A 24,316-nucleotide genomic window follows, 5' to 3' on the forward strand; every position below is an offset into this window, starting at 1 on the left:
TAGCAGTTTCGAATGCAGCGCCGCCCCATTGGCTGGTATTTGGCTACAAAGTCAGTGGCAATAGGAAAAGCAGCCTGAGCGGCGACTCTGGATCCTGACTCCGAAAATAGAAACGAATCCTGGCCGGTCCTTTCATTCAGTTTCATTCAGCTGGCGCCGCTGAAAGCGTGCGGACGTTCGTTGTTTAGAGCTCGGCCATAAAGTCGAGTGGCAAAGTGGCACTTTACAAAAATAAAAAAAGTTACAAACCTGCAACAACAATAAGAAAAATATTTAATCAAAAGAAAAAAAACAATATTATAGAGGGCACACAACGTGCGGGGGCAAAGTGCAAATGGTAACGGTAATTTGCAGACATTAGTTGCCACACACACACACACACACAAACAAACGGTGCGGTGATTAAAGGACATGGAAGGAGAGGTGCGAAAAATGTCACATTACGAATACGCAGTGTGTGCCCGAGTTAAATGGTGAAATTTAAAAGCTGTGCGAGCGCTGGAATTGAAAATGTTCGTCTCAAAGTTGTTTGGCCACTTAGTATGCCAGGCACGTAGTGCATTTTTGTGATGTGGATACGGCTCTTTGATTGTTTTATTAGCGATTCCCTTGGACAGGACCTAAAACGACAGTTTCGGAAGAGAGTTATGGAGGATTAGAATGTAGTATATTGAAAATTTGAATTTAAATGAAGTTCTTCTGAAGTGAAAATTAAAAATCAATAAAGATATTAAATAAATTCAAAATTAAGATAGTGGAGCTTAAACATTAATCAAAAAGTTAAAGGCTATGGCTTCGACTTTTGTCACCAGTAATAACGAAAGAGAAGGAAAACTTGAACTCCAATAAATAAGATATTAACGGCAGGATTAAGCCACATTTTCGGCAATTCATAAAATAAATATACATATAAATAAAAAAATTTATAAAATAAATATATATATATATATATATATAACACAGACAGCCATGAGCCTGATGCAACTGCAATCGCAGCGCGTTCGCCGCGCCCGTCACCATCGCCGCAATCAGTCCGCAGAGCCGTGCGAGTGCCTTCGTCCTGTGATAAGGATTTTTGGTCTGCTGACTTCATTCGGTAAGCTCAAGTGCGCGGAAATCCGAGCCAGTGGAATAAGCTTGTCGTTGCCGGTGCCCAGGTGACCCCCGTTTCGAGATAATGCCAATCTCGATACGGGGCTATGATGCATGTGCATGTGCATGCATTTATGTATGAATGTGCAATGCAATGCTTTTCTGGCCCTTGTTTGGAATGTTTACCCTTGACAAATCGTAGGAAATAGTTGTGCATGGTAACCATTGCCTCGGGATATGTTGAGTGCTGTGGCTTATTATATTTCTTGGCACTGAATGGGAATCGCAAGACGAAGATGCTGAATGGGGACATGCTCTTATTGGCTGCTTTTATTGTTCCTTTCAATTCAGGTTCTGCATTTGTTCGAGTAGACTGGCAAAATAAATGTACATAAAAGGAAATGGTTTTCCATATTCGCAGAGCACAGAAATGTGCTTTAATGAACAGATTATTCGATCTAATGTGATTTTGTAAAATAAATAAATTCCATCCAATACAACTGAAATTCAAGTTTAGCTTAACAATTAAACAGAACACAGAGAGTAAATTGGTAGAAGATTAATTTACCTTTTTTTCCGTCATTTAATTACAATTCAATTATGCTTTTTTTTTGTACTACCCAGCTTTGTGTTACATTTTTTCCGCTTAAATTGAGGCAATCATTTTAGATTGACAGCCTGAAATTTAATGGCATTTCGTTTGCCAATTTACGAAGTCAAATTTAATTTATTAAGCAGGCAAGGTAAAGCAAAAGCAAAAACCTAATAAATAAGGTTGCATTTTTTCATTCTCTATCTGCATTCTAATCTGCGAAAATGCAATCACATTTTTTCATCCCAATTTTTCGGCCATCTGGCGGAGTTATCAAAGTTGGCTTAAACGCTTATCGTGGCCAATCATAACGATTTTCCGTCACCATCTGACATTTCCCTAATGCCCTTAAGATAGTGCACCGCCGTTTTTTTTTTACAGAATTTGATAAATCGCCCAGCTGCAGGCCAACAAAAACTTCGGGTCAAGTTCAAACTAATTTCTTTGCAAATTGTTTTGGGGTCCATCATGGGTGCAGTGGCACGCAGGAAAACAAAGTATAAAATCTCTGTAGTTCATAAGCTCCGCATTATGGGGATCCTGGTAAGGGGGAGGGGGATGGGGTTTTCCAAGGAAACTCTCTGGCAGAGCCATTAACAAGGCATTGGCCTCTATGCAGCTTGCAGCTCACGACTGGCATCCTGTGCCAAGAGCACAGAGTTTTCCCAGCCCGATTTTCCCCTTATCAGCAACTATTCCATACGGTCGACAATGAGCTGTGTTGTTAGCCTCTTGGCGCCAGCCATTCGCCAAGTTTTCCTCTTGCGCGGCATCTTTTTTCCCCCCCCACCCCGCCGCATTCAATTATCCTTATAATTTTTGCATGTTTTTTCGATTTCCGCTTTTTCAATTTTTATCTCCGTTGACAGCATTTAATGTAATTGCTTTGGTTTCGCTTCTGCAGTAGTGCTTAAATATGGGGCATACATATATCTAACTGGCTAATCTGATTGCTTTTTCGCGACTAGGCATAATAAAAACAACTTAATTAGGTTATATTTTTATGGACCACTGGGCGTGGTGGCTCCATAACCACGGCTAACCATATCTTATACATTCAAAGTGGATTTGGCTAAGACAAAATGTGAAGTGGAACCATAATGTGATTAGAATATGAATGCTGCGGAGGGCAGTTAGACAAAAATATATAAAATATAGAGAGGTTGTTAAGAAAGCTTTTACGTTATAAAATTTAAGTTCGTTTAATTTTATTTCAAGTTCATATTACAAACATAAATATAATTTATTATCATTTTTATTTTGTTATTTGTTGGGCTTACTTAAAATGCTTTCTTTCAAATTATGCTAGCTTCAGCAAAATTGCCATAAACTTCTCGAGCTCACCTCGTTTCTATTCATTGGTTTTGTATTACATTTTATGGCCAAAGCGTGGTAAACAAAAAAGCCCCAGCTCAATAAATATGCTTATAAATATATTTGCCTAGACAAACTCACAATATTTTGTAGACTCGTTCAAGGATAACACTCCTCGTTTCAACCCGCCAAGAAGGACCCCCCGCACCCAACCTTTCTTAAGCCATTTTTCATTTCAGTTATCTGCGGCGTTGGCGTTGATGTCTACATGCATGGCTATCAGGCCGGTCTTTATATAGTGTAAGTCACGGATCTAAATATCCCCTTTAACTATACTAATTTCTGGTTAGTTTTTCAGCCGTGCTGGTAATGCTCATTGAGATCAAGTGGCTCGTGACTATCTTTCTGCAACTTCAGTGCGCAGAGTAAGAAAACTATTCAAGATTCACAAATTATATGTTAATAAATATAAAAAATATTATATTTTATTATTTAAATATTATTTTATTTATGATTATTTTAATAATATAAATTAAATGTTTTATTATTACAAACTATTATTTATAATAGACGGAAATTCAGTTACCAAACTTGTGCAGTCGAAAAAAGATAATCACTAAATATACTATATTATCATATACTATGCCTTTCCTGAGATTTTTCCTTAAACACTTTTCTCAGTTTACATATCTATGGATTCAATTTGTTTCAGCGATAATTACCAGCGAAGGTCCTGTAGCTGCTTGGCCTGCTGGCGACTTTCAGCGATTTGTGGCGGTTGGCGACCCACTCCTGTTTATGCGGTCATCGGCATCTGCCTGATCCTGTATCCCCACAATCTGTGGCTGAGTTATGTGGCCGGGATGTTCCTGATACTCCTCGGGCTCCTCAGACTGTGCACGCTGCTCCGGTTCAGCGCCTCGAAGGAGGAGGGCCTCCTGCCGCAGTGTGACTTTGAAAAGTGATGCCAGCCAACGAATGTCTGTGTTATTTGTTTCTAATGTCTGTTTGTTCTGCGATGATAGGGTCTCGAGCTTTGTGGATACCATGGAGGATGATTTCGCGGAGATTGGTGCCTCGCAAGTGGGATTGGATGAGGAAGCGGAGGAGGAGGGCGACGACCACACCGCCATAGACGATGATGTTTGCTAATAGTTTAAGCCAGCTTTTCTGCCTAATGTAATGTGAGATTTTAAACGACTTAACAGATGTCTAATAATATACAGTTTGTAAAGAGGTTTCGATTTAAACGCTGCATGGTATAATTGTATTGGTAATCTTTTAGAAAGGCAGCTCGTTTGATTTCGTACCTTAATTATCTGTTCATTCCTTTCGAGAAAAACGTAAGTCCGAATCGTAACACAAAAATCCAAAGTAAGCCCACATTTTGTATAATTTTTCTACCCATTTATAAACATAGCAACTCTAATGCCTGAAATATTCAAAAAGGAATTTTTCCAAATTATTTTAAGAGTTCTTTTTAAGTAACGGGTATCTCTTAGTCGGGTATCTTCTTTTTCCCTCCAGAATTAATTATCAAAGCTATTTCTTTTTAAATACTGTTATTTTAATTTGGTCTTTTATTGGTTTTTGTGCTAAACGGATTTCTGCGTTCACTAAAGGCCAAAATGAAGGGCTGGTCGTCAAATTCTTCAGGTCTTATTAGACCAAACGAACGCTCATTGCCGTAGTCATAGTCCTCCTCATCATAGTAGTTATCGTAGTACCTATGGGGTCCTTTTGGGCCATGTGGTGGTGGAGGCGGAGGTGGAGGATAGGGATACGGCGGATATGAACCTCCGGGATATCCAGGAGGACCCTGAGGACCAGGTTGGCCAGGCAATCCAGGCATCCCGTGGTGGCCCTTATCTCCTCTTGGTCCCTTCTCGCCGGGATCACCCTTGGATCCCTTGGGGCCGGGATAGCCCTTCTGTCCCGGCAGTCCCGGTGGACCAGGTGGACCTGGAGGACCGGGCGGACAACGACAAGGCTGTGGCTGAGGATACGGATACGGATAGCTTGGCTGATAGTGTGGCGGATGTTGGTGATGATGATCGTGATCCTCTTCTATGATCACCTCCTGTGGCGGCGCCGGAGCGGGACTTCCAGTTTGGAGGGTGATCAGTCGGGGCACAGAGGCATCATCCTTGGCGAAAACTCCACCGAGAACTGAAAGTAGTGCCACCAGCAGAATAGTCCAGTTCGCAGAGCGAACTTCCAGATTCGACGACATACTGTAAACTAACGAAAATCAGATCGCAGTCACTTCTTTTATGTGGATAAATGCGTCTGAAAAATGGCAATAGAGGAGAATCATTCAAACTCCCGTTAAGATAGCTCATTTGAGATTTATATGTCTTGTCTTACGATCGCACTATAATTGTATCGTATGCTAATTTCTCTTGTTCAATAAACCAAGCCATTTATTTATAAAGTATCTGATTTGCATAATATTTAATGAATGAGTCGAGTTCTTAGACCGATGAAAGAACTTTCACACCAAATGGATGTCGGACTTTGTGATTGAGCCATGAAAAGTGAATTCTTGTATGCTGGGATGGCTCAATAAACAGGTATGTATATCAAATCTGAGTGTAAAAATAACAAATTTTAAATGGAACCAGAGCAATGTCTGCTGGTGACCAATATGATGATGATACTAACCATTTTGAATAACTATGGTAATTTTGTAATTTTCCTACCCCTGAGATACCATCTGTCCGTCCATTTGAAGCACAAAAGAAAACACTTTCGAGACATGTTAAAGATGTCTGTTTGCAGTTTTATTTTACTGTGGCTTCTTTATTATTCTTTTGTAAGTGTGAAGTGGAACTCATGCTGACAAGAGCCACGCCCACACAAACCTCAACAAATTTTTTGGGTTTTTGGGCAGATCTCATAACACTTCTCGCGTATCTCGCGAAATACTCACGCTTCAGTCTAAGTCATTTGGATAGTTATGTTTGTGAAATTTCTGCTATGTTAACATATTTATGTAAATAGTTGTAACTTTTAAAGTTCGTTTTATTTGTTGTTTTGCTTTTGTTTTACACATGTTTGCTATGCAATAAACATATTCAATAGTTTCTTTAATCATAAATTTACTTTGTTTAACTATTATTCTCTCTTTTTCGTGTTTTCGGTCGGAAAACGTTGAGGTAGCTGCGTTTGCAATTAATTGTTATAAGTAGCTAATCGTTTGTTTATCCCTGATATAGGATATTTAAGGTTCTGTTGTGGATAAGAAGAGCTCAAATGGTATTTATTATTATTCAGAAAATACATAGATAACTGAAAGAATCAACCGAAAAGCAATAACTAAGGTTTATGTTTATTTTATTTTGTATATATATTTATATAATATTACGATAGATATATTACGCATCAACATATACATAGAAAATATTCAAATCGTTTAAATTAAAATTAAAGCATTTAAAAAATCAAACATTAGAGGAATATCAACATTTAAGAGAAACAAAAGTTAAGGTTTGTCTGCTGGATGGCTAAAAGGGTATTCCCCGATCGGGCTAAAAATATAGTGGGATTGGAGTATTTCCTTTTTGACTGCGAATAGTCAAAAGGTAGCAAAAGTAAACTCGAGTTGACTAGATAGTGGATGTTGGTTAGTTATAGTTAACTTTTGACATGATCTCTGTGCTCGAACGGATCTGCTTTTACCGAACAAAAAGTATAAAAATGGTGCTAAGCTCATATACTTCTCAGAACTGCTGCTGAACTAAGATTAATGGCAATTAATCTTTTCACATAACTGATTCATTTAAAAGGTACTTTATCTGGCAGATACACAATCTTAATAGCCCGATCCCACTGGCAATCGCTTTCGCATGACAAACAAACCTAGGAACAAACCAAATAAAATTGGGAAAGTAACTAAAAACAGAAGAAGACATTGAAGAAACTGATCTGAGTTTTAGTTTGTTATCACTTGCTCTTCTTATAACATACGACTAACAACTATCTTTGGGATTCATTCGAACCTTGCTGCTGGCTTTTGTTCTAGTTCGCACTACTCTGGTTTGATTCTTTAGTTTTTTGTGGCGCTCTTACAGCTCCTCTTGCCCTTCACTAACCCTTCAATCTTTTCCGTTCATTCTATAAAAATATAAACAATGTTTGCCTTCCTTGGAAGGGTAGGGTGGTTCGACTTATCGACGTGCAGGGACTGAAATATTCTTGTGGGAGTTATGTAATTTCTTGACATTTCGTACGATAGTTCTTCTTGTTAGTAACAGCTCTTAAGTTGCAAAATATCAAAACTTAATCTGCCTTTGACTGAAAATTTCATTCCAAATTAGTTCCAAATGTGTTGATACGTTACGTTAAGAATTGCCAAAAAAATACTTAGTTCCTTGTGGATTTTCTAACAAAAAATCCAATCACCCTAATGAAGAGCTAGCCCCACGAAGGTTGGTATTCTGATCTGTGATCTCTGACTGGGCGGTCATATGGGACTGCTGGGATTTGATTTCTTACTGGGACGTAGACACCACGACAAGGCCCGGAAACTTTCCCAGATCTTGGTGTCGTGTCGTTGGATTGGGCATGGTGGGGGGGATGGATTCTAGACGGGATGCCAGTGCCTTTAGTGCGGGCCCATCGCCACCGGTTAGTAGAAGGAGCTGCACCAGGCATCGCCCGCCGTGGGGCTTAGCAATCCGACCAGACTGGCACTATGGCCGGTGGATACGGCGCCAGTCGCCACAGACGGAGGCGATGCCGTGGAGCCGCCGACGGTATGTGTCGAGCTGGGCAAACACTGGAAGCAGTAGTTGGCCCCGTAGTTGTTGTCCCAGAACTGTTGGCCCTTGCACTGGAACCTTACGGCGAACTCCAGCCTCTGGCCCACGTGCAGCGAGTTGCCGAACAGCACGAAGGTGAAGATGTCGGAGAAGCCATCGCAGGAGTTCTCCACGTAGTTGGCCTGCAGGTCGGCGTAGCTCCTCCATCCGTCCAGCGAGTACCTTATGTGCACCGACTTGTGAAAGTCCAGATTGCGCACGCGCACCGATCCGGATATCGTCTGGTTGATGTTATCCGTCACGGCAGCGTTCTCCAGGGAAACCTGCTTCTCCCGGACCGCATCGAGGAACTTGGGCAGGCCCCCTGGCTGCTGGAAGAGAGGCATCAGTAGCTTGTCGGACTTGGGGCCGAGCTGAAGTGGCGGCTCCGACTCCAGGATCTCTAAGTCTTCGAACGCCGATTTCGGTATGGTGGGTATCTCGTCCAGGAAGGTCTTCACATCGGCCAGATCCAAGCCAAGGACGTCGGCAAACCTCACTATCTTCTTGCGACCCGGAGTTCCGGGTGGTGTCTTTCCCGTTTTCAGGGAGGAACAACGCCTGATGCGCTGGGGTCTACAATCGTCTTCATCATCTGTGGTATCGACTGTGGCACCCCGACTGGGGGCACCAGTCTTTTCCACAGCCTCAGTGGCATCCTGTTTGGCCTGTTCGATTTGGGCCAGGTCCACATTTACGGTGAGATTACTGGCCGACTTGTCTGTTTCATCCACACCACTGTCTGGCGAGAGCTCATCATTCTTGCTTTCCTCTGGTGATCTTTCCAAAGTGGTTACCTCGGTGGGGATTGATTCTGTGGCGGATTTGTGGTTGATTTCCACTTGAACTGTATCGTTGGAGTTTTTCTCTTGAACCCTTTCATCGGACGCGTCCTCTTGGACTCTGTCTTTAAGGGATTCTTCTTGAACTCCTTCGAATGGCGTTTCTTCTATAACCCTTTGCTGGGAGCTTTCTTTTTGAACTCTATCATTAGGTGATTCCTCTTGGGTTCTGTCAGTGGAGGCTTCTTCTTGTGGAGCAACGATTACATTTGGAGCTCTGTTTGTAGTACCAGCTACCTCCAGGACGTCCTTCAGTTCCAGCTCCTCCACCTCCTCGAGATGCCCATTGGTGAGCTTGCCCTCCTCGGAACTTGTCTGATCCACTTCCGTCAAACTGATGCTGTGCTTTTGGAGCTCACTGAGGATCTGGGCCTGCAAGAAGGTCTCGTCCTCCTGCACCGCATCCTGGCCAGCTGGCTGCTCCTCCTGCACTCCATTGGCCAGTCCATGCCTTCCGTTCAGTTGCAGGGTATTCACATACTCCTTGAGTTCCGAGGCTGGCAGCGTCTGATCCTGGGCAGCTACAGCCTTGGATGTGGAAGGGGATGCGTCAAAGTACGGACCATCATTGCTGCTACTATGGCTGCTGGCCATTGAAGCGCAGGCATAGCCCGACTCCGCCGTGGAGTTGTGCGGCGTATTCGAGGCAGTTTCGATCAGGCGCAGGTACTCGCACTCGTCCACAGGACTCCCCGGCGACTCCAGCTCGCAGTCGAAGTCGAAGAAGGAGTCGGACTCATGGCGCAGTGGCTGCAGGTCCGTCACTGTCTGCTCCGAGTCGTGGGAGTTGACCCACGTGTTCGTGCTGGTTCCATTTATGATCGGCTCATCCTCCGCGTTGCCCTCGCCCTCCTCGGTTGTCTGCAAAGTGGAACACTCAATTAGTTTTGAATGTATAGACTATACATAACAAACCATATAATATAACTCATTTATGATTTTCCCCCCCATTAAGATTACATATATTCACCTGTGATCCCAAGGTGCGCAGCTTGGAGGACAGACTCCGTGCGAATGCCTCGGCTCTTCCGCGACATGAGGACATCCCTATGGTGGGTATGATGGAGATGATGCTGCAGGGCGGCCTGCTGTCCGGAGTGCTCGTGTGTGTCAGTGGTATATCGCCGGGATCGTTCATTTACGTCCGATCTGCGGAATATCTGCAAGTATAGAGTCATCGGGATATGTGACGTGAGTGATATATTGAAACGGGATGAGCAATTTTTAAGTAAACAAATAAATTCGCACGAAATGTTGTTTTCCATCACTTTCCCTTTCCGCTTGTCGTTCCCATATTCCTGGTGGCATTTTAAAACAGCTGGGAAAATATCATCGCTGCGGTATATATGCTTTTATTATACTCAGAGCATTGTTCATTTCTCTTTCGTTGCCTGTGTCTTTCATTTGATTTAGTTGGTTGTCATTAAAATTTAAATAGACTATTGAAAGAATTTCTCGTTTTAATTTGTTCTGTCTTGCCAAAATGTGCAAAATTTCGCAGAAAATATTTATTATGAATAGGGTTGACAAATATACCATATTTGGTTATTATATCTGTCTTTCAGCTGAAGGATTTGCAAAGGATGTGGAAACCCTACTATTTCCGAGGATGTTCACTAGCGCCACCTGGCAGCGATAACAGTATGTGCTCATATGTGGAGGTATCCTTTAAATTTAATAAATATTTAAATTTAATAACGCAGCGTATTATTATTATCAAAAATAACCTGCAAGGGTGACTATAATCTGTACATTGAGCAAAACTTAATATAGTTTCCAAGATCTTGTTTATACGGACGGACAGATGGACATGCGTACGGACGGACACTAGATAGCTGTCCTTCTAACTTTTAAACTTTAATTTCAGTACGTATCCTAATGTAAGACATCTTTAAAATCCCCAAAAGCAGAATATTTTCTTATATAAGTCAGGTGATGAAAACCCGTGATAGATTGTCCGATGTATCCAATGTATCAATGAACCGCCCGATGAACCGGATGACCACAACAAATTGTTAACACCTCACTGTCTTGCTCTTGGCAGATGGCAATGTTATTGTTTTCATTTTGCGGCGGCTGCACGTGCATTACCTTTGATCAGGTGCAAAGCCAAGCCACGCCCACTTAGGGATATGTTCGATGAGAGCGAGAGGGCGTGTTAATTGAGAGAGGAGGTGCCGCCCAATTAAGACATCAGAGCTTTTATTTTCAAAATTAGATGCGCCAATCAAGAGGAGACAAAGTCAATTGGCCTTGAACTTTTCGCGGCATTTCTTTTCATCTGCTTCGATTTTCCGTCCTTTTTCGTTTTATGTGTTTTACTTTTTATCTTTGGCAGCATGCATAGGAAATTTAATTAAGCAGTAAAATGATTAAAAAAAAGTAAGAAAACTGACATTTCTTGCCTCGCCACATGGCGTCGACAAACTTTTTAAATAAACAAACGATCGTCGGACAATCGATCGATTAAGGAGGTCGAGATGCCGATCTCTTTTAAAATTTCCTTAAGTTTAAATGCAGATCTTTTGTACCTTTAGCTACATATATAGTATATGCAGATGCCTCTAGAGATGAGGTGGTGCCACTTATGGCAGATATTTCATGATTCACAGACTTCCCCTGCAACTCAGTACCTTTAATAAACATTTTTCGGCCTACAGATGGGCGGAATACTCTTTTGGCTTTGGGCCAATAGCCTAAATGCGTTTTGGGCGCTAATGACGTTGGGTCAAGAGAGGCATTACCAAACCGAATGCATACATAAAAAATCGTAATCGCTTTGAATTGTTGTCATTTACGTATTTGCAAAATTAAGATACCATTCTGAATATTTGCGATTTCTATAATTGAAACGTAGATTAATTTATATTCTAATTTAACTTTAAGTTTCGTTTTTTTTAGAATATTCTATAGTCCCATAATAATTGCTAGTGCAGCGTCGCGAGCTCACATTTTATAAATAAAATATATGCACAGTGAAAAGAAATGAAAATAAATAACATGAACACGAAATCTATAAATAAAATCTAAGAAAACATATGTCTTTGGCTTTTATTTTACGGCCAAAGTAACATTTCCGTTTTTTCCTCTTATACATGATATTTTATTTGGCTTGGCGAATTTAGGCCTCGTTTTGACGGTAACTGCGTAACTGAAAATATTTTCTTAATTTTTTCTTCAAGTTTTCGACTTAAGTTGATATACGCACTGACTCAAGAGGCACCCATAAAGCTGCTTAATTGAATTAAATTGGGGAAAATGTACGGAATTGATGTTAAAGTGGACACCCCAGCGGCTCACGCAATAAAAAAGTTATTCGAATTATGCTTGATTGGTTCACAGTGGAAGTTTGCAAAAATAGGTAAAGGTGCCAATTTTGTACAGAAAGTAAAAGAATTCTCATTAATTATTACTCATATATGAAGTCTAAAATGGCATGAAAAGTATAGTATTCTAAAACTATTTTACTTACAAATTTAATGGGTTTTCAGCAACGTTTCTAAAAAATTTAATAAGTATTCTCAACAAGGCAATAAGTTATTATTGCTATTAATTACTTTACAAAAGCTGTTCGCATTGCCAAAAATATTTTAAATAAAATATATATTATTATACTTCTTAGTCACTTTATATTTTAAATTAATTTGAGCATCTACTACCATTTGTATCTATAGTCTTTTATATGCTGTATGCTAAAGAATAAGAACATGATTTCAAAATACAAATTCAAATTATGAGAACTGAACCAGTTTGACATTAATTGCATACTTCAACTATACATAATAGTGTAAAAATGTGCTTTATTATTAAACTGGAAATCACTCGAAATAGAAAGATGTGCACTATTTACAAGCCCTTCAGGTGCCGCGACTATTATTGACAGACAATCTTATCATCATGCATCTCGCAGTTGCATTTGTCATGTCAATTAGTTAGTCACTGGTCCAGAGATAGATGCGCCATTAGCTGTTCACTTAAGTAGTTCGATTATATGTTTCCAGGCCCACCCGCTTATCACCTGAACCACACATGATATTTGCCACTGGGCGATGGTTGGATGAGTGGGTGGCTTGGGTGGTTGGGTGGTTGGGTGGTGCGGCGAGCGGAACACTTAATCATGCTGCGGCGGCGTCCCGATTATGAGGCGTGATAACGAATTTGCAGTTTTATTTATAGCAATCTGAATTGACCCGCGAACGCCGCGCTCACAATTGCACTCTTGGTCGATTTTGCACCTACACTAGACGGCTGCGGTGATATAACCGATCGATCGGTTCACCCCACGAATCTCCGCCTGGGATTATGATAGCTGGGGGTATGGGTTTATGGCAAATCCAAAAAGATTTCGAGCCAGAACGAGAAAACCACCGAAAACCACTCGAACGGCACCACGTCTGCAGCGTCACAGTGTCGGGCGTGCACTGACTACCCACCGATCTTTTTTTTTGTGTTTTTGGCATTTAGCAAATCCACCCTGATTGATAAGGCGAAATCGGAACGGATCGGATCGGATGAGATGGGATGGGATGCGATGGGATCGCATCGAAAGCGAAGCGCAGCGCGGCGGAGCGGAGCGAAATCGCAAATCGCAGCCAAACACTGCCCTCAAGTAGATTGCATTCACCCCGCATCCGCATCCGCCTCCACGGGAATGCGAATCCGAATCTCAATTGGTATCGGTATCTGTATCTGTATCTGTCTCTGTATCTGTAGCTGTGCCGCTGTATCTGTAATGGCAGTACATCCTAGAATCCGACTACCGATACTGGCAGACAGCCGCCACTAAAGACAGATGCTCGTGATCAGTGACGTCGCTGTCTCGGTTGGTCTGCCTCCATCTTAATCTTAGCTAACTGCTCTTTGGATTGCCCTGCTCCCATAGAGAGTAATACTAGAAGTAACTTAATTGGTCATTAAATACATTTTAAGGTAAAAACATTGGTCTTACTTCTGTAAAATTGTAACAGAGTGTCTGTGCCTTTATTATATGTACTAAAATAGTTTATTTACTTTTGTCTTTTTGGTTTAAAATATAAGGGGTCCATAAAGTACCCTTTTTCAATTCAAAATAAAATAAACCAGAAAATTCTACACAAATTTTAGATTCCACTGTGCCTCTCAACAGCACATAGAGCAAATCAGCCAACGGATTTCCGTTGCTGCAATAAATTGGTAAGTAATGTAACTTATTGCTTTAGCCATATCTACCGTGTTACCCGCAGATAAACTATCAGCGTTCCATATTTGCTGTCAATTAAGGCCCGTGGGCTCTGGAGAAGCCTCCACCCGCTGTGATTGTGGTATTAAATATTCGAGTATGTGCGAATGCCAGAATTGGCCATTCAATGTGTTTCTAATCAGCGGACGGTTCTTTGCATTTGTTGGCCAAGCATAAGATTAGGCAACTATTTTGTTTGCCTGCGGATTTGGCGCCGGTATACATAGTTTGTAATTCTGATTTGGCAGAACTAAGCCACTTGAGTTGGATTGATGGATGACAGGAGGTGCTGGAGGAGATAAGATTGCCCAGCGGATCATTGAACTGTTCTACAAAGTCAATATGCTCAGAGAATTAGTCTAAACTGGCAATTAATTAGAAATGTGAAGAGCAGTGATAAGCGAATAATCTTATCTTGACCAGTAAATATTTCTAAATTGTTGAATTTATCAGTATCGAGATGCTCTCAAGAAATATTAAATTATAATGTAAATAAATTAATGTTTGAAATTAAGATCGCACGTAATAATAATATATAATTTTGTATATGCTAATATTTTTCTATTGAAAATAATATATAAAATTCAGTTAACAGTTGAAGTTAATAGTAGTAAGATTTAAAGATTTTTTACAATATTTCCTTCGAATAATACGTATATACAGCCACATAAAATGGTCAGCTTTAGAAACTAAGAAATATAATTAGAGAACATTTTCCCGCTGTCATTCAGTGTCGCATATATCATTAGCATAAATTCTATTCCGGCCAATAATTTTCAGACCGGCAAGTGCCGCCCGCGCAGTTGAAAAGAACCCAGAAGATACGTGTTCCACCCATCAACAAACCACAACAGCTGACTGGCTTCTTTATTTATAAATAAACCGAAATTAATAATATATAATATTAATGGGGAATTAGCTGAAATTTGGACTGGCGCATGTGGCTCGATCCCGGGTATCCGGATTTGAAATACTCGAAACGCAACCAAATAAAATCGATTTCTATGTGAACTCCACCGCAATCAATATAAAATACAAGTGGATTACACGAGCCTCGTTTGAAGAGCTAATTTGCCTACAGTAATGTTTCCTATCTATCGGATACAAGGCGCGTGTGTGAGTGCGTGTGCTCGGATGTGGGTGGTTTCCACACTCATTTTTTGCTTTTCGGCAGCGCGTGGATTTTTTTTATTTATATTTGTATGACATTGCTACCGAAAGAAATGTCAAAAGCAAACAAAGCCAAGCACCGTGAATGGCAAAACGAACTGGAAAAACGCTTGCGCCGTTCTGAAAAGTATGTTACAGATACAAAGATACTCGGCGAAGGATACGGATACTTTCGCTTTCCACTGGCTCTCGCTTTCCTTTTTATGGTTATTGTTGGGGAGAATTGCTTGTTTTGATTACTGTGATAACGAGACTCGAATTGTTTTGTTTTGATTGAGGCAGACAAGAAAATTTTCCCATAATATGTTTCTAGTCCACGGTATTGATTAAGGAAAAGTACTTGTTCTAGAATTTGTTACATAAATATTTTGAGTTTAACAAATTCTTTAGTTTAGAATTTATATTCCAAAACTGTTTGCTGGAAAATTAGAATAATTTTTCAATATTATATAACGAAGATAAGTATGAGCTGTAGCCTTTATTTATTTGGGTAAATATTGAACCATCACCAAATAATTTTTTAAACAAAGTTAATCCATTTAACTAGTTATGGTAACTCTGTATTCATTTATGTTTAATTTTGATTTGTATCAATCTATGGAGCTAAAACTGGGTTTTTATCTTAATACTCAAATAAGTTCATTGTCAGATACATTTCTTGAACTGCCTGAACTTGCACTTCATTGAACTTGTTCTGACTTTTGAGTTTAGCTCGAGTCAAATCGAGAAAACTCCATGTCCACTTCGACATATGAAGCTTTGACTTTAAGTGGCAAATCCAATGTCAATTGTATCTGATGGATAAACGCGCAGCCTAATTGCAGCATCACCAATTCGACGAACTTAATTGTGGTACATGAAACCAACACGCAATGTTTTGTATAAAACACGCACTTCATTAAGTAACAATAATTATGATTTACCCACCTGATGTTTTAATATTATTCCAAGGCTTTCCCTTTTTGGCGTTTGGGCCAGCGTTCTACTCGCGCTCGTCGGCGTAGCAATAAAAAGAACTGCTTGTCAAAAGTCGTGGCATAAATATCGCCCACATACACCGATTCTGGGTATATATAGTTACTATATGCGCTGGTGGGCCCGTAGGTATTCGCGTGCCCTGCTGTCGTTTATGCTGCGATGCCAGAGGAGGTGACCCAATGATGGTGAAAGGTTACCGAAGGATATTCGCCGCCGAGAACTTTCTCTTTCCTTTGCCGCGCACACACACACACACTTACACAGGCCACCAGGGGCGCTAGTTAGATAACACTTGCTTATTTCAGATTTCTCGGATATGTGGTTTGCCTTTAATTTTATTAAATTTTTTTTTATTTTTAGGCGGGTGATATCTTTGTAAATGTCAATTATTTCGAATTATTTTAGCACATCTTTCGGTTGTGGGTTAAAGCTTTGATAAGGATCCGTCGGGGCTTTTCGGCTTTCACGAAGGCACGCGAAAGTTCTTTGACTTTAATAAAATTTTCACTTATGTGCAGCGCAGCGTTCTGTTATTTTGTTTCTGTGATAGCTACTATTATTGTGTTATTATTTTCATTAATAATTGTGTGTATTTTTGCCAGCGCTGAGTGGCAGCCGTGGCAGCAGCGCCCGTTAAAGTGGCAACGTTGGCGACTTGGTCGCAATAAGAGTGTCATTCAAGGGCATTGCAAGGTCGCAGCAGTTGCGTCTTTCGGCCACTGGCAGCTGAGATGCGAGAGCGCCAAACGACGGCCTCTTTTCGGTTCTCCGATACACAGATACAACGATTTTCGAGAATATATTTCGTACTTATTATTTATTTTTTGCAAAACATAGTGCCGATGCTTTCGGGTGAAGGGGGGCTAGTTCACGCAGCGTTTTTAATTATTACTATTAAATTTGGCTATACGCGTATCTCACGGATACGAGTTCAGCCCGTGCCCGCGTCTTGTGCCTCCCAAGTCGCCCGTTTGGCCCTCCTGTCGTGTGGCAACTGAGGCAAGTCTCGCCAAAAGTTGCAACCTTTCGGGCCCCACTTTCGCTCTCATTCTCACCGCTTCTCCGGCCGCTTCTCTCGGGAATTCTAACTCTCTAACGGCTCTACAATGTCAACGATTTGAGAGAGGCAAACTCAGGAGAGAGCACTTTTCAAGCAGTGGACCGTGGTTGGCAACATGGAATAAATTTACAAAAGATCATATTTAGAATTTAATGAAATATATATAATAACATATATTTATCCAGAAAGACAGTACATCTTCGAAAAAGGTTTAATTATTCCTTAAATCTTTATCTCTAGCTTTAAGCCAAAGGTAAATTATATTTATTGGCTTTACGATGTCGAAATCATTGCAAAAGTATAAGGATATTAATAAGATAATTAAAAAAAAATTAGAAGAAAAATAGATTTTTTATCGAGTAAATTGCCACTGTGCAGCATTTGTTTGCATTCTGAGTACGCTCTTGTTTTCTCCCAGTGAAATCTCTCCATATTGGCTCTCTTTATCGCTTTACTCGGTCAAGTGTGGAGCCGGCTTTTTTTTTAAATTCCTGTTTTTTGTTTATATTCGCATATCAAAATTGTTTGTCCAATGCTTGTTTTCGTTTCATTGTTTTATTAATTGCTTTCGTTCCTGGCAATTTTTCGTTTACCTATTTGGAGTTGAGTATTTCACTTACACACTGACGATAAACTGCGGCACAGATACAAATGTATCTTAATGCGAATTGTTTGTGCTCTCTGTTATTCTTTAAGTGCGTTGACTGCCGGGAGAATTCTACGAGGAGATGCAGAAAGTGCAATGCAACCTAAAATGAAATTGCATTTATGTGGGCTGCAGATACAGATACAAAGATACATTCTCATTGCCGCGAATCTGTTAGCCTCTCTTTACTTTTTCCTCCTCTTCCTGAACATTTCTCTTCGGTGTGCTACTTTCATCTGTAGGTCAGCGGCAACTTTCGCTTTCACTTCAGTGCGACGGCGCTCTCAGCAAAAGCAATTTCCACGCTAAGTGAGCCACGTGCCAGCCCCCCCACCTCTCCCCGGAAAATATATCCCGCAAAATCTGATGGGGAAAGAATGGGAGCTACCTATTATTCGGCATAAATCGGTTCTTTTATCACATGACATTTAATTAAATGTAATTTGATTTTAAAATTCGGGTGTGTAATTAGCAAGTCAATCAAAAACTACATGAAGTCATTTTTTTGTCAAGAGTATCACTTCAAAATAAATTGTGATTCATTTTAGAATGTGGTTTGCCATGATTCTGTATGTGGTTTAGTTTTAAAATAGCCAATTTTTTTTAGTCGGATATATCAGGAAAAATGTTAAATAATTAAAAACTAAATAAGCTTTAGCGAATACTGCGTAAACATTTCAAATACAAACTGAAAATATTGAATTTCAAACATTATCCCTGTTTTAAAGCCTATGGGCGTGTCCCGCTGTTTCCCGCTGTAACTCCCCATGTTCCACCGCTTTAAAACTTTCTGCAATTTTTTTAATTAATTTAACACATGGAGAATGTCTAAGTCCTGGACTATGGGAACAATCATAGTTCAACAATCTTTTTGGCGTATCGAAAAAAATTGGCATATATAATAGGAAGATAATAATAAAAAGAGATTTTTCAAAAGTGTGGGCGTGGTATTTTTGGGCTGTCTTGTAAAATCCATAGAAAGTTAAAAGACTAATAAAAACGTGTGGGCGTTATAGTGGGCGTGGTATCATTGGTCAAGAATGCTTGCGCGGCATCTATCTCAACATTTAAGCTTTTATCTCGTCGTTCATACTCACTGACATACAGACGGACATACGAAAGGACATGAACAGAACGACTAAGCAATTGATCCTAATACAGAATGTTTTTAACTAGTTTAATATCCTACCTTTTACTCTACGAGTAACGGTAACGAGTATTTCCAAACAAAATTCATTATTTCTAAGGATCCAGAGCGCCGCCATCCCGATTTCAGGGATGTTGGGGGCTGCCATCCTGACTGTTTGAAATGTGTACCCAATTCTAATCGATAAATCAGCATGGGCAGAGAACTAAAAAGCGAAGACACAAACCTTAAAACCAAGTTTCGACGCACTCCGCATAGGTGGCTCATTTGACTCATTTATTTACACAAGCTAGTTACTTTATTTTTTATACATACTATGTGAGTTATCCAACCGATAAATATAGCAATCTACCCCAGTTGATAAACAAATTTCAAACTCCACTCTCAGCAGCATTGCCTTTACCCTTGTCTTTGTCGCCAACACTTAGCCACCCGATAAATAACCAAAATTAAAGTAAACACAACCTCTACTTGGAGACCAAGCCATGATCAACTTATGGCGCTTCAATTCAACTGCATCAGTCAGCTAATTTCAATTTCACAATGCGGAGTAATAACGTCAGCATAAAGCTTTTATCCTAAACATAACTGAAAGTTCAAAATGTTCGAATTAAAAGCTTCTGGCAGAGGTTGATTGGATCATGACTAAAAATTAGAAGATCAGTCTCAATCGGGATAAGATCGCGAACGGCTTCAAGCCAAAAATAAGCTAGTAAAAAAGTGTCTTGTAAATAATAGTAAATATTAAATAATAAAAAATAAATACTATTTTTTTAAATAATTAAATAGTAACAATTTTAATTTGTCACACAAAATCATTTCACTTTTTATATATGGTTATATATATTTGTGCATTGGCGTTTTCCGAAAAGGGAAACATTCCTTACTTTATTATTCTTAATTAAAAGAACAAAAGTGTATAGGAACTATAAAATAGAAAAGCCAAGTATATTGCTAATTGTCTGCCACAAATGATTAAAAACTCTTTAATTTCTAATTCTAGTTCTTTAAATTATCTTTTAAATTTTTTTTCTACATATTGTGCTTTACAAATACTTTCTTATTGAATTTAACATATATTTTATTTGTTCTACTTTCGTAAAACGTCAAAATGTTTAGCTTTACCGTTTGAAAGCGTCGCCATTCTCGTGCAGCTTTTACCGCATCCCTGGTCGATAACTGCAATCAGCTGTGCGCACCCATCACCAAATTAACAGTTGTGTACGCTCTGCTTGACGAATCGGATTTCGCTATAAAATGTGAGAAAAATCCCCGGATGTTTTATATTCGCACAAATCGGCGGGAAGACAGCCTTCAAGACGTCGTGCTGTGCGCATTTTCGGTGTTACTTCGGACGCGGATTGTCGATAAACAGAAATCCAATTAGAATGTCAGCCAGCGCAGTGATTCACTCCCCCGCGCAGCGACGGCGCTCTCTTCCTCTTCCCCTCTCCCACGAGCCGAAAAACTCGAAACTCCCGCTTTTCCCACAACAACAACAGCAGCAGCATGGACACCACGTACAACAACAACGCCCATCTGTGAGTTAACGGTTTGTTATTGGTTGCTAGTGAAACATGACAGCTGATTGCACTCGCAAAAAAAAGCGCATTAATAGCACTTGACCTACTAAACTTTGCACATTGAGTGAGGCTTTGTAATGCTTCAGTCTCCCACATATTGTACAGAAATAGTATAATATGTTTGAATTTTCAAGTCATGATACATTTGCAGTCGCCTTTGTAAACCAATGGGTGTTATACATTTTCTTCTAATCAAAACCGTACGCTAATCTATTTCTTTGGAAATTTAATGAAAGCACAAGCTAAAACAAAGGAGCGTAAAGTATCTGGGTTGGAAAAAGAAAGAATTTTAGTAATTCGAAAATATATGAAGATTTTTATTGATCCCCATAACATTGCAAACTCTTTAAAATTGAAAAAATTTTTGAAAATATAAAAATAGATTAACACCGTTTTATCAGAGAACCAAGAGTTGTAAGAGAAACGTGTAAACTTGATGCAGTGACAAAACTAGATTGTGTTCTTAAGTTCAAGAAAAATTGTCATTCTAGTGGGATATGGCGAAAACAGAGCTTATGTATCAAACTATCAAGCTCTAGTTCTAGTTCTATTTTGACCGTTAATATAAGTGCAGTTAACAAGAACGTCGTGGTTTGTGGTTCAAACTGGTTTCTTGTGAGACAAATTACGTTTCTCTCATTATTATTATTCAAGAAGAAAATGTACGACATATTACTGTTAAAAACACTGTTTAAATTAATATTTGTAGAGTACTTTAGATCTTATCTTTTATGTGGAATCCCCCATTTTTCGGTACTTTGATAATGTTATATTCATTTGACAAAGATATGGACAAAGATAAGAAAGTTACGCAAATAACTGTCCTACCACATAAATTTATTATCAGCAGGTTATGCGTTAGACGATCCAAACATTTTTTATTTTACGTTTTTTCATAAATTAAAGTGACCCATGATTTAAAGTCTTACTCTGATTTAAATTTAAGTGTAGACACATATAGTACATACTTCCTCGACAGGCTGACAAAAATGAAAATACCTGCTAACTTGATCCTGCCACTTCCTCTGGGAAGCCATAGTCCGTGTCAAGATCCATTGAAGCTGTTAAAAATCCATCGTTTGATGCTCCGCCCAGCGACTGTGAGAAATAAGTGTGGACCAATGTAGATTGTTTTAAGATTGAATATTGCAGATCGGCACGGTTGTGACATTGATAACAGCAGCTGTTGTTTTTTTATTTAACAATAATGACGCTTACTTGTCGAAAAATGGGAAGCTGGCTATCGCATCCTTGATTTACATGCTGATAGTTAATTTACTAATTTTTTGCAAGCCTGTAAGCATTCTGGTTTTATTAACTTTGTATGCAGCAGCCCAAGTGCTAACCCTTCCATATTGGTAAGACCGATCTATTTGTATATAAATCATGTTCAAATCATAATCATCCGTAGTGTCTTGCTCATCCTTAACATCCGCCGGTTGATCGATGGCCAGTTCGAGAGGCAGGAGTGTGTTATGGCCGCCCTGGTGCTAGTTCCAGACATTATAGGCCTAAGTCTCTTTATAGTCTCCATGTGCCTGGGTGGAGGATTCGGAAGCTCCGACGGAAGTAGCAGTGGAAGTAGCAGTGGAGGTAGCAGTGGGGGTAGCAGCAGTGGCTGTAGCAGCTAGCCCTACTTTTGTGATGTACTTAAATTATATATATTTATTATATTATCCCATCTTTGGTTTAGTTGGGTCAAGCAGAGTAAGACTTATAGAACATGGCTCTTGCAATAAGTTATGAACTTTGCTTAAGCTTTTTATCATGTTTGTTTCCTTCAGATGCTTATTGAGGATGAGGTTCACGGTGTAATCGAACTGTCGAGCCATATCCAAGAGATCGTCGAGCATCCACTCTTCCAGCGCCTCAAACATGTCCACCAATTGGGTCTCCTTCCGTTGGCCACCGATAAGAAGGCCGATCACAAGCGATACGATCATTGCCTTGGGTAAGCAACACATGAAGTAATATTGATTTATATGTAAAGTTTGTTTTTTTTTTTTTCAACTCCAGAGCCTACAAAAGCGCGCAGGATCACCTTAGGGCCATCGAACGTAATTCGCATTACGAGCCAAAGCTTCCGGATTGGTGTCGTCAGGCGGTGGAGATAGCCGCTCTCCTTCACGACATTGGACACGGACCAATGTCACATGCCTGGGAGTTGGTAACCAACCATGAATTTGATGTAAGTTATCTGTACTGACACTCCTAGAATTCTGAAACTGATATTCCCTTTTCTTTTATAGCACGAGGAAAACGCAATGACCTGTGTGGATAAAATTTTCAAAGATGCCATCAATCAGGAGCTGGTCTCCTTGAGAGACGATGGTGGTGGGCGAGGTGTTCAATTGATAAAGGCTTTGATATTGGGATCCAGTGAGAAGCTGTTGTTTCCCATGCTGGGGCATACCTACATCTTTGATATTGTGCATAATCGTCGCTGCGGATTGGATGTGGATAAATGGGATTATCTGCGGCGTGATAACAAGCGCCTGAAAATACTCAGCTCTGCGGAAATGGACTTTGATGATGTATTTCTTCAGGCTCGCATATCACCCGATGGACAACGCATCGAGTATCGTTATGCAGACTATCATCGGGTATATCGCTTGTTCGAGGCGCGATCGCTGCTCCACGTAAAGGCCTATCAGTATCCTTTAACTTGTGCCATGGATGTTATTTTTGTCAGTGCAGTACAACGTCTTGCGCCAGAACTACTAAGTATTCGCTCAAAGGATCCAAAGTGGCTGGAATTGACCGACGAATATGTTTTAAATGTAATTGAAAAGGATCCTATATCGAGATTTGTTAAGGAACCCCAACGAATCGTAGAAGTCACAAGCAACGACTGTTCCGGATCGGACATCATACGGGTGAACAGGGTCATACCTGGACCTTGGGAGCTTATAAAATCCGCAAGGGAGTTAGTCTTCTTTGGCAACAAGCGGTATACATATCTTTACTTCGATAACTATAGATCACGAGTTAATTATTTTTATTTCCAGCAAGAAGCGTCCAATTACTCGATGTGTAAGCCAGACGATAGTCAGCAAGTGCTTTAAGTTAGAATAGAAACATCAACCATTCGGTTCATTTTTTTATATTTAATAAACTATATTTCATAAAAAGATTTAGAAATACTCCAACGGTTCGTAGTGCGACCATTCTTAATGCCATTCACCTTTTGTTATACAGCATAGTCTGTTAGAATTCGTTGAGTTTTTTTTTAGTTATTTAATGTTCTTTATTTTTATTTTTCGTTTCCATTTATAATTAAAACTGTGAAATCAGTGGAAAGACAAAAGTGTTCTTAAAATAATCATTTATTAGTTTATACAGTGTTTATCATAATCGACTTAAAACTAAAATACTAAATCAAAAATTTCAACAGTTCACTTGAAGACATCACAATTCAAACTCAGGTCTTTATAACATAAAGTACTTACTAATCTATATAAATATAAGATGCATTTGTCATATTTTTGATAACCGCTTTGAAATATACACAAGAGAAAACAATAATAGGGAACTTAGCTGACTACAGGTTTCGAGTACGATTTGTTTATCATATTTGTTGCTACATTTGTTTCATTTTGTTCAATTGCCAATCAGGCCGGGCAGATGTGCTGAGTCTGTGATAATCCGCTGTGGTAAGTGGGCAGCCAGATATTGTTTGTGGAGTCTCTGGCGGCAGAATTGATAGAACTCAATCTCGTTCGTAAAGTTCCGACGCACTATGTCCTTCACATGCTCGCTGACCGGCGGCTTGAAGTTGTTCTTATTGATCTTCGTCAAGTACTCTGCGCTGGCTAAAAGGGGAATTTCAAACAAATACATGAGTCAGGATTGTGTACCATAAATATTATCGT

The 24,316-nt window shown here is 39.8% G+C and overlaps 6 protein-coding genes across 7 annotated transcripts in view; 3 read left to right on the forward strand and 3 right to left on the reverse strand.

Moving 5' to 3' along the window:
- Positions 1-249: 249 nt before the first annotated feature.
- LOC6618404 lies at positions 250-4,248 on the forward strand. The gene is made up of 5 exons (XM_002042638.2): positions 250-1,096; positions 3,238-3,298; positions 3,349-3,423; positions 3,711-3,959; positions 4,024-4,248. The coding sequence occupies exons 1-5, from the start codon at positions 970-972 to the stop codon at positions 4,148-4,150; spliced, it is 639 nt and encodes a 212-aa protein (XP_002042674.2). The 5' UTR covers positions 250-969; the 3' UTR covers positions 4,151-4,248.
- Positions 4,249-4,543: 295 nt separating this feature from the next.
- On the reverse strand, positions 4,544-5,246 carry LOC6618405 (collectin-12). The gene has a single exon (XM_002042639.2). It carries the CDS (start codon positions 5,229-5,231, stop codon positions 4,566-4,568), a length of 666 nt encoding a protein of 221 aa, XP_002042675.1. The 5' UTR covers positions 5,232-5,246; the 3' UTR covers positions 4,544-4,565.
- Positions 5,247-5,772: 526 nt separating this feature from the next.
- On the reverse strand, positions 5,773-16,967 carry LOC6618406 (glycogen-binding subunit 76A). Of its 2 annotated transcripts, none has more exons than XM_032718201.1 (3): positions 15,958-16,967; positions 9,613-9,802; positions 5,773-9,503 (listed from the first exon to the last, which is right to left on the reverse strand). In XM_032718201.1, exons 2-3 carry the CDS (start codon positions 9,778-9,780, stop codon positions 7,629-7,631), a joined length of 2,043 nt encoding a protein of 680 aa, XP_032574092.1. In that variant the 5' UTR covers positions 9,781-9,802; positions 15,958-16,967; the 3' UTR covers positions 5,773-7,628. The 2 variants fall into 2 exon arrangements, with proteins under 2 accessions (XP_032574092.1, XP_032574094.1); XM_032718203.1 differs by lacking the exon at positions 15,958-16,967 and adding an exon at positions 12,882-13,040.
- A 3,089-nt stretch (positions 16,968-20,056) lies between these two features.
- LOC6618407 (deoxynucleoside triphosphate triphosphohydrolase SAMHD1) lies at positions 20,057-23,969 on the forward strand. Its single transcript, XM_032717978.1, has 5 exons — positions 20,057-20,402; positions 22,229-22,395; positions 22,461-22,632; positions 22,694-23,394; positions 23,453-23,969. Exons 1-5 carry the CDS (start codon positions 20,250-20,252, stop codon positions 23,517-23,519), a joined length of 1,260 nt encoding a protein of 419 aa, XP_032573869.1. The 5' UTR covers positions 20,057-20,249; the 3' UTR covers positions 23,520-23,969.
- Positions 20,409-22,151, forward strand: LOC116800982. The gene is made up of 3 exons (XM_032717980.1): positions 20,409-21,544; positions 21,597-21,802; positions 21,856-22,151. Exons 1-3 carry the CDS (start codon positions 21,434-21,436, stop codon positions 22,073-22,075), a joined length of 537 nt encoding a protein of 178 aa, XP_032573871.1. The 5' UTR covers positions 20,409-21,433; the 3' UTR covers positions 22,076-22,151.
- LOC6619343 (heparan sulfate 2-O-sulfotransferase pipe) overlaps positions 23,753-24,316 on the reverse strand; it is a 38,956-nt gene continuing 38,392 nt past the window's right edge. The window contains exon 6 of the mRNA XM_032717973.1: positions 23,753-24,256. Coding sequence (XP_032573864.1) covers positions 24,045-24,256 — 212 coding nt within the window. The 3' untranslated portion in view covers positions 23,753-24,044. The remainder of the gene's footprint in view (positions 24,257-24,316) is intronic.

Source organism: Drosophila sechellia, chromosome 3L, assembly GCF_004382195.2.
Source record: "Drosophila sechellia strain sech25 chromosome 3L, ASM438219v1, whole genome shotgun sequence".
NCBI lineage: Eukaryota > Metazoa > Arthropoda > Insecta > Diptera > Drosophilidae > Drosophila > Drosophila sechellia.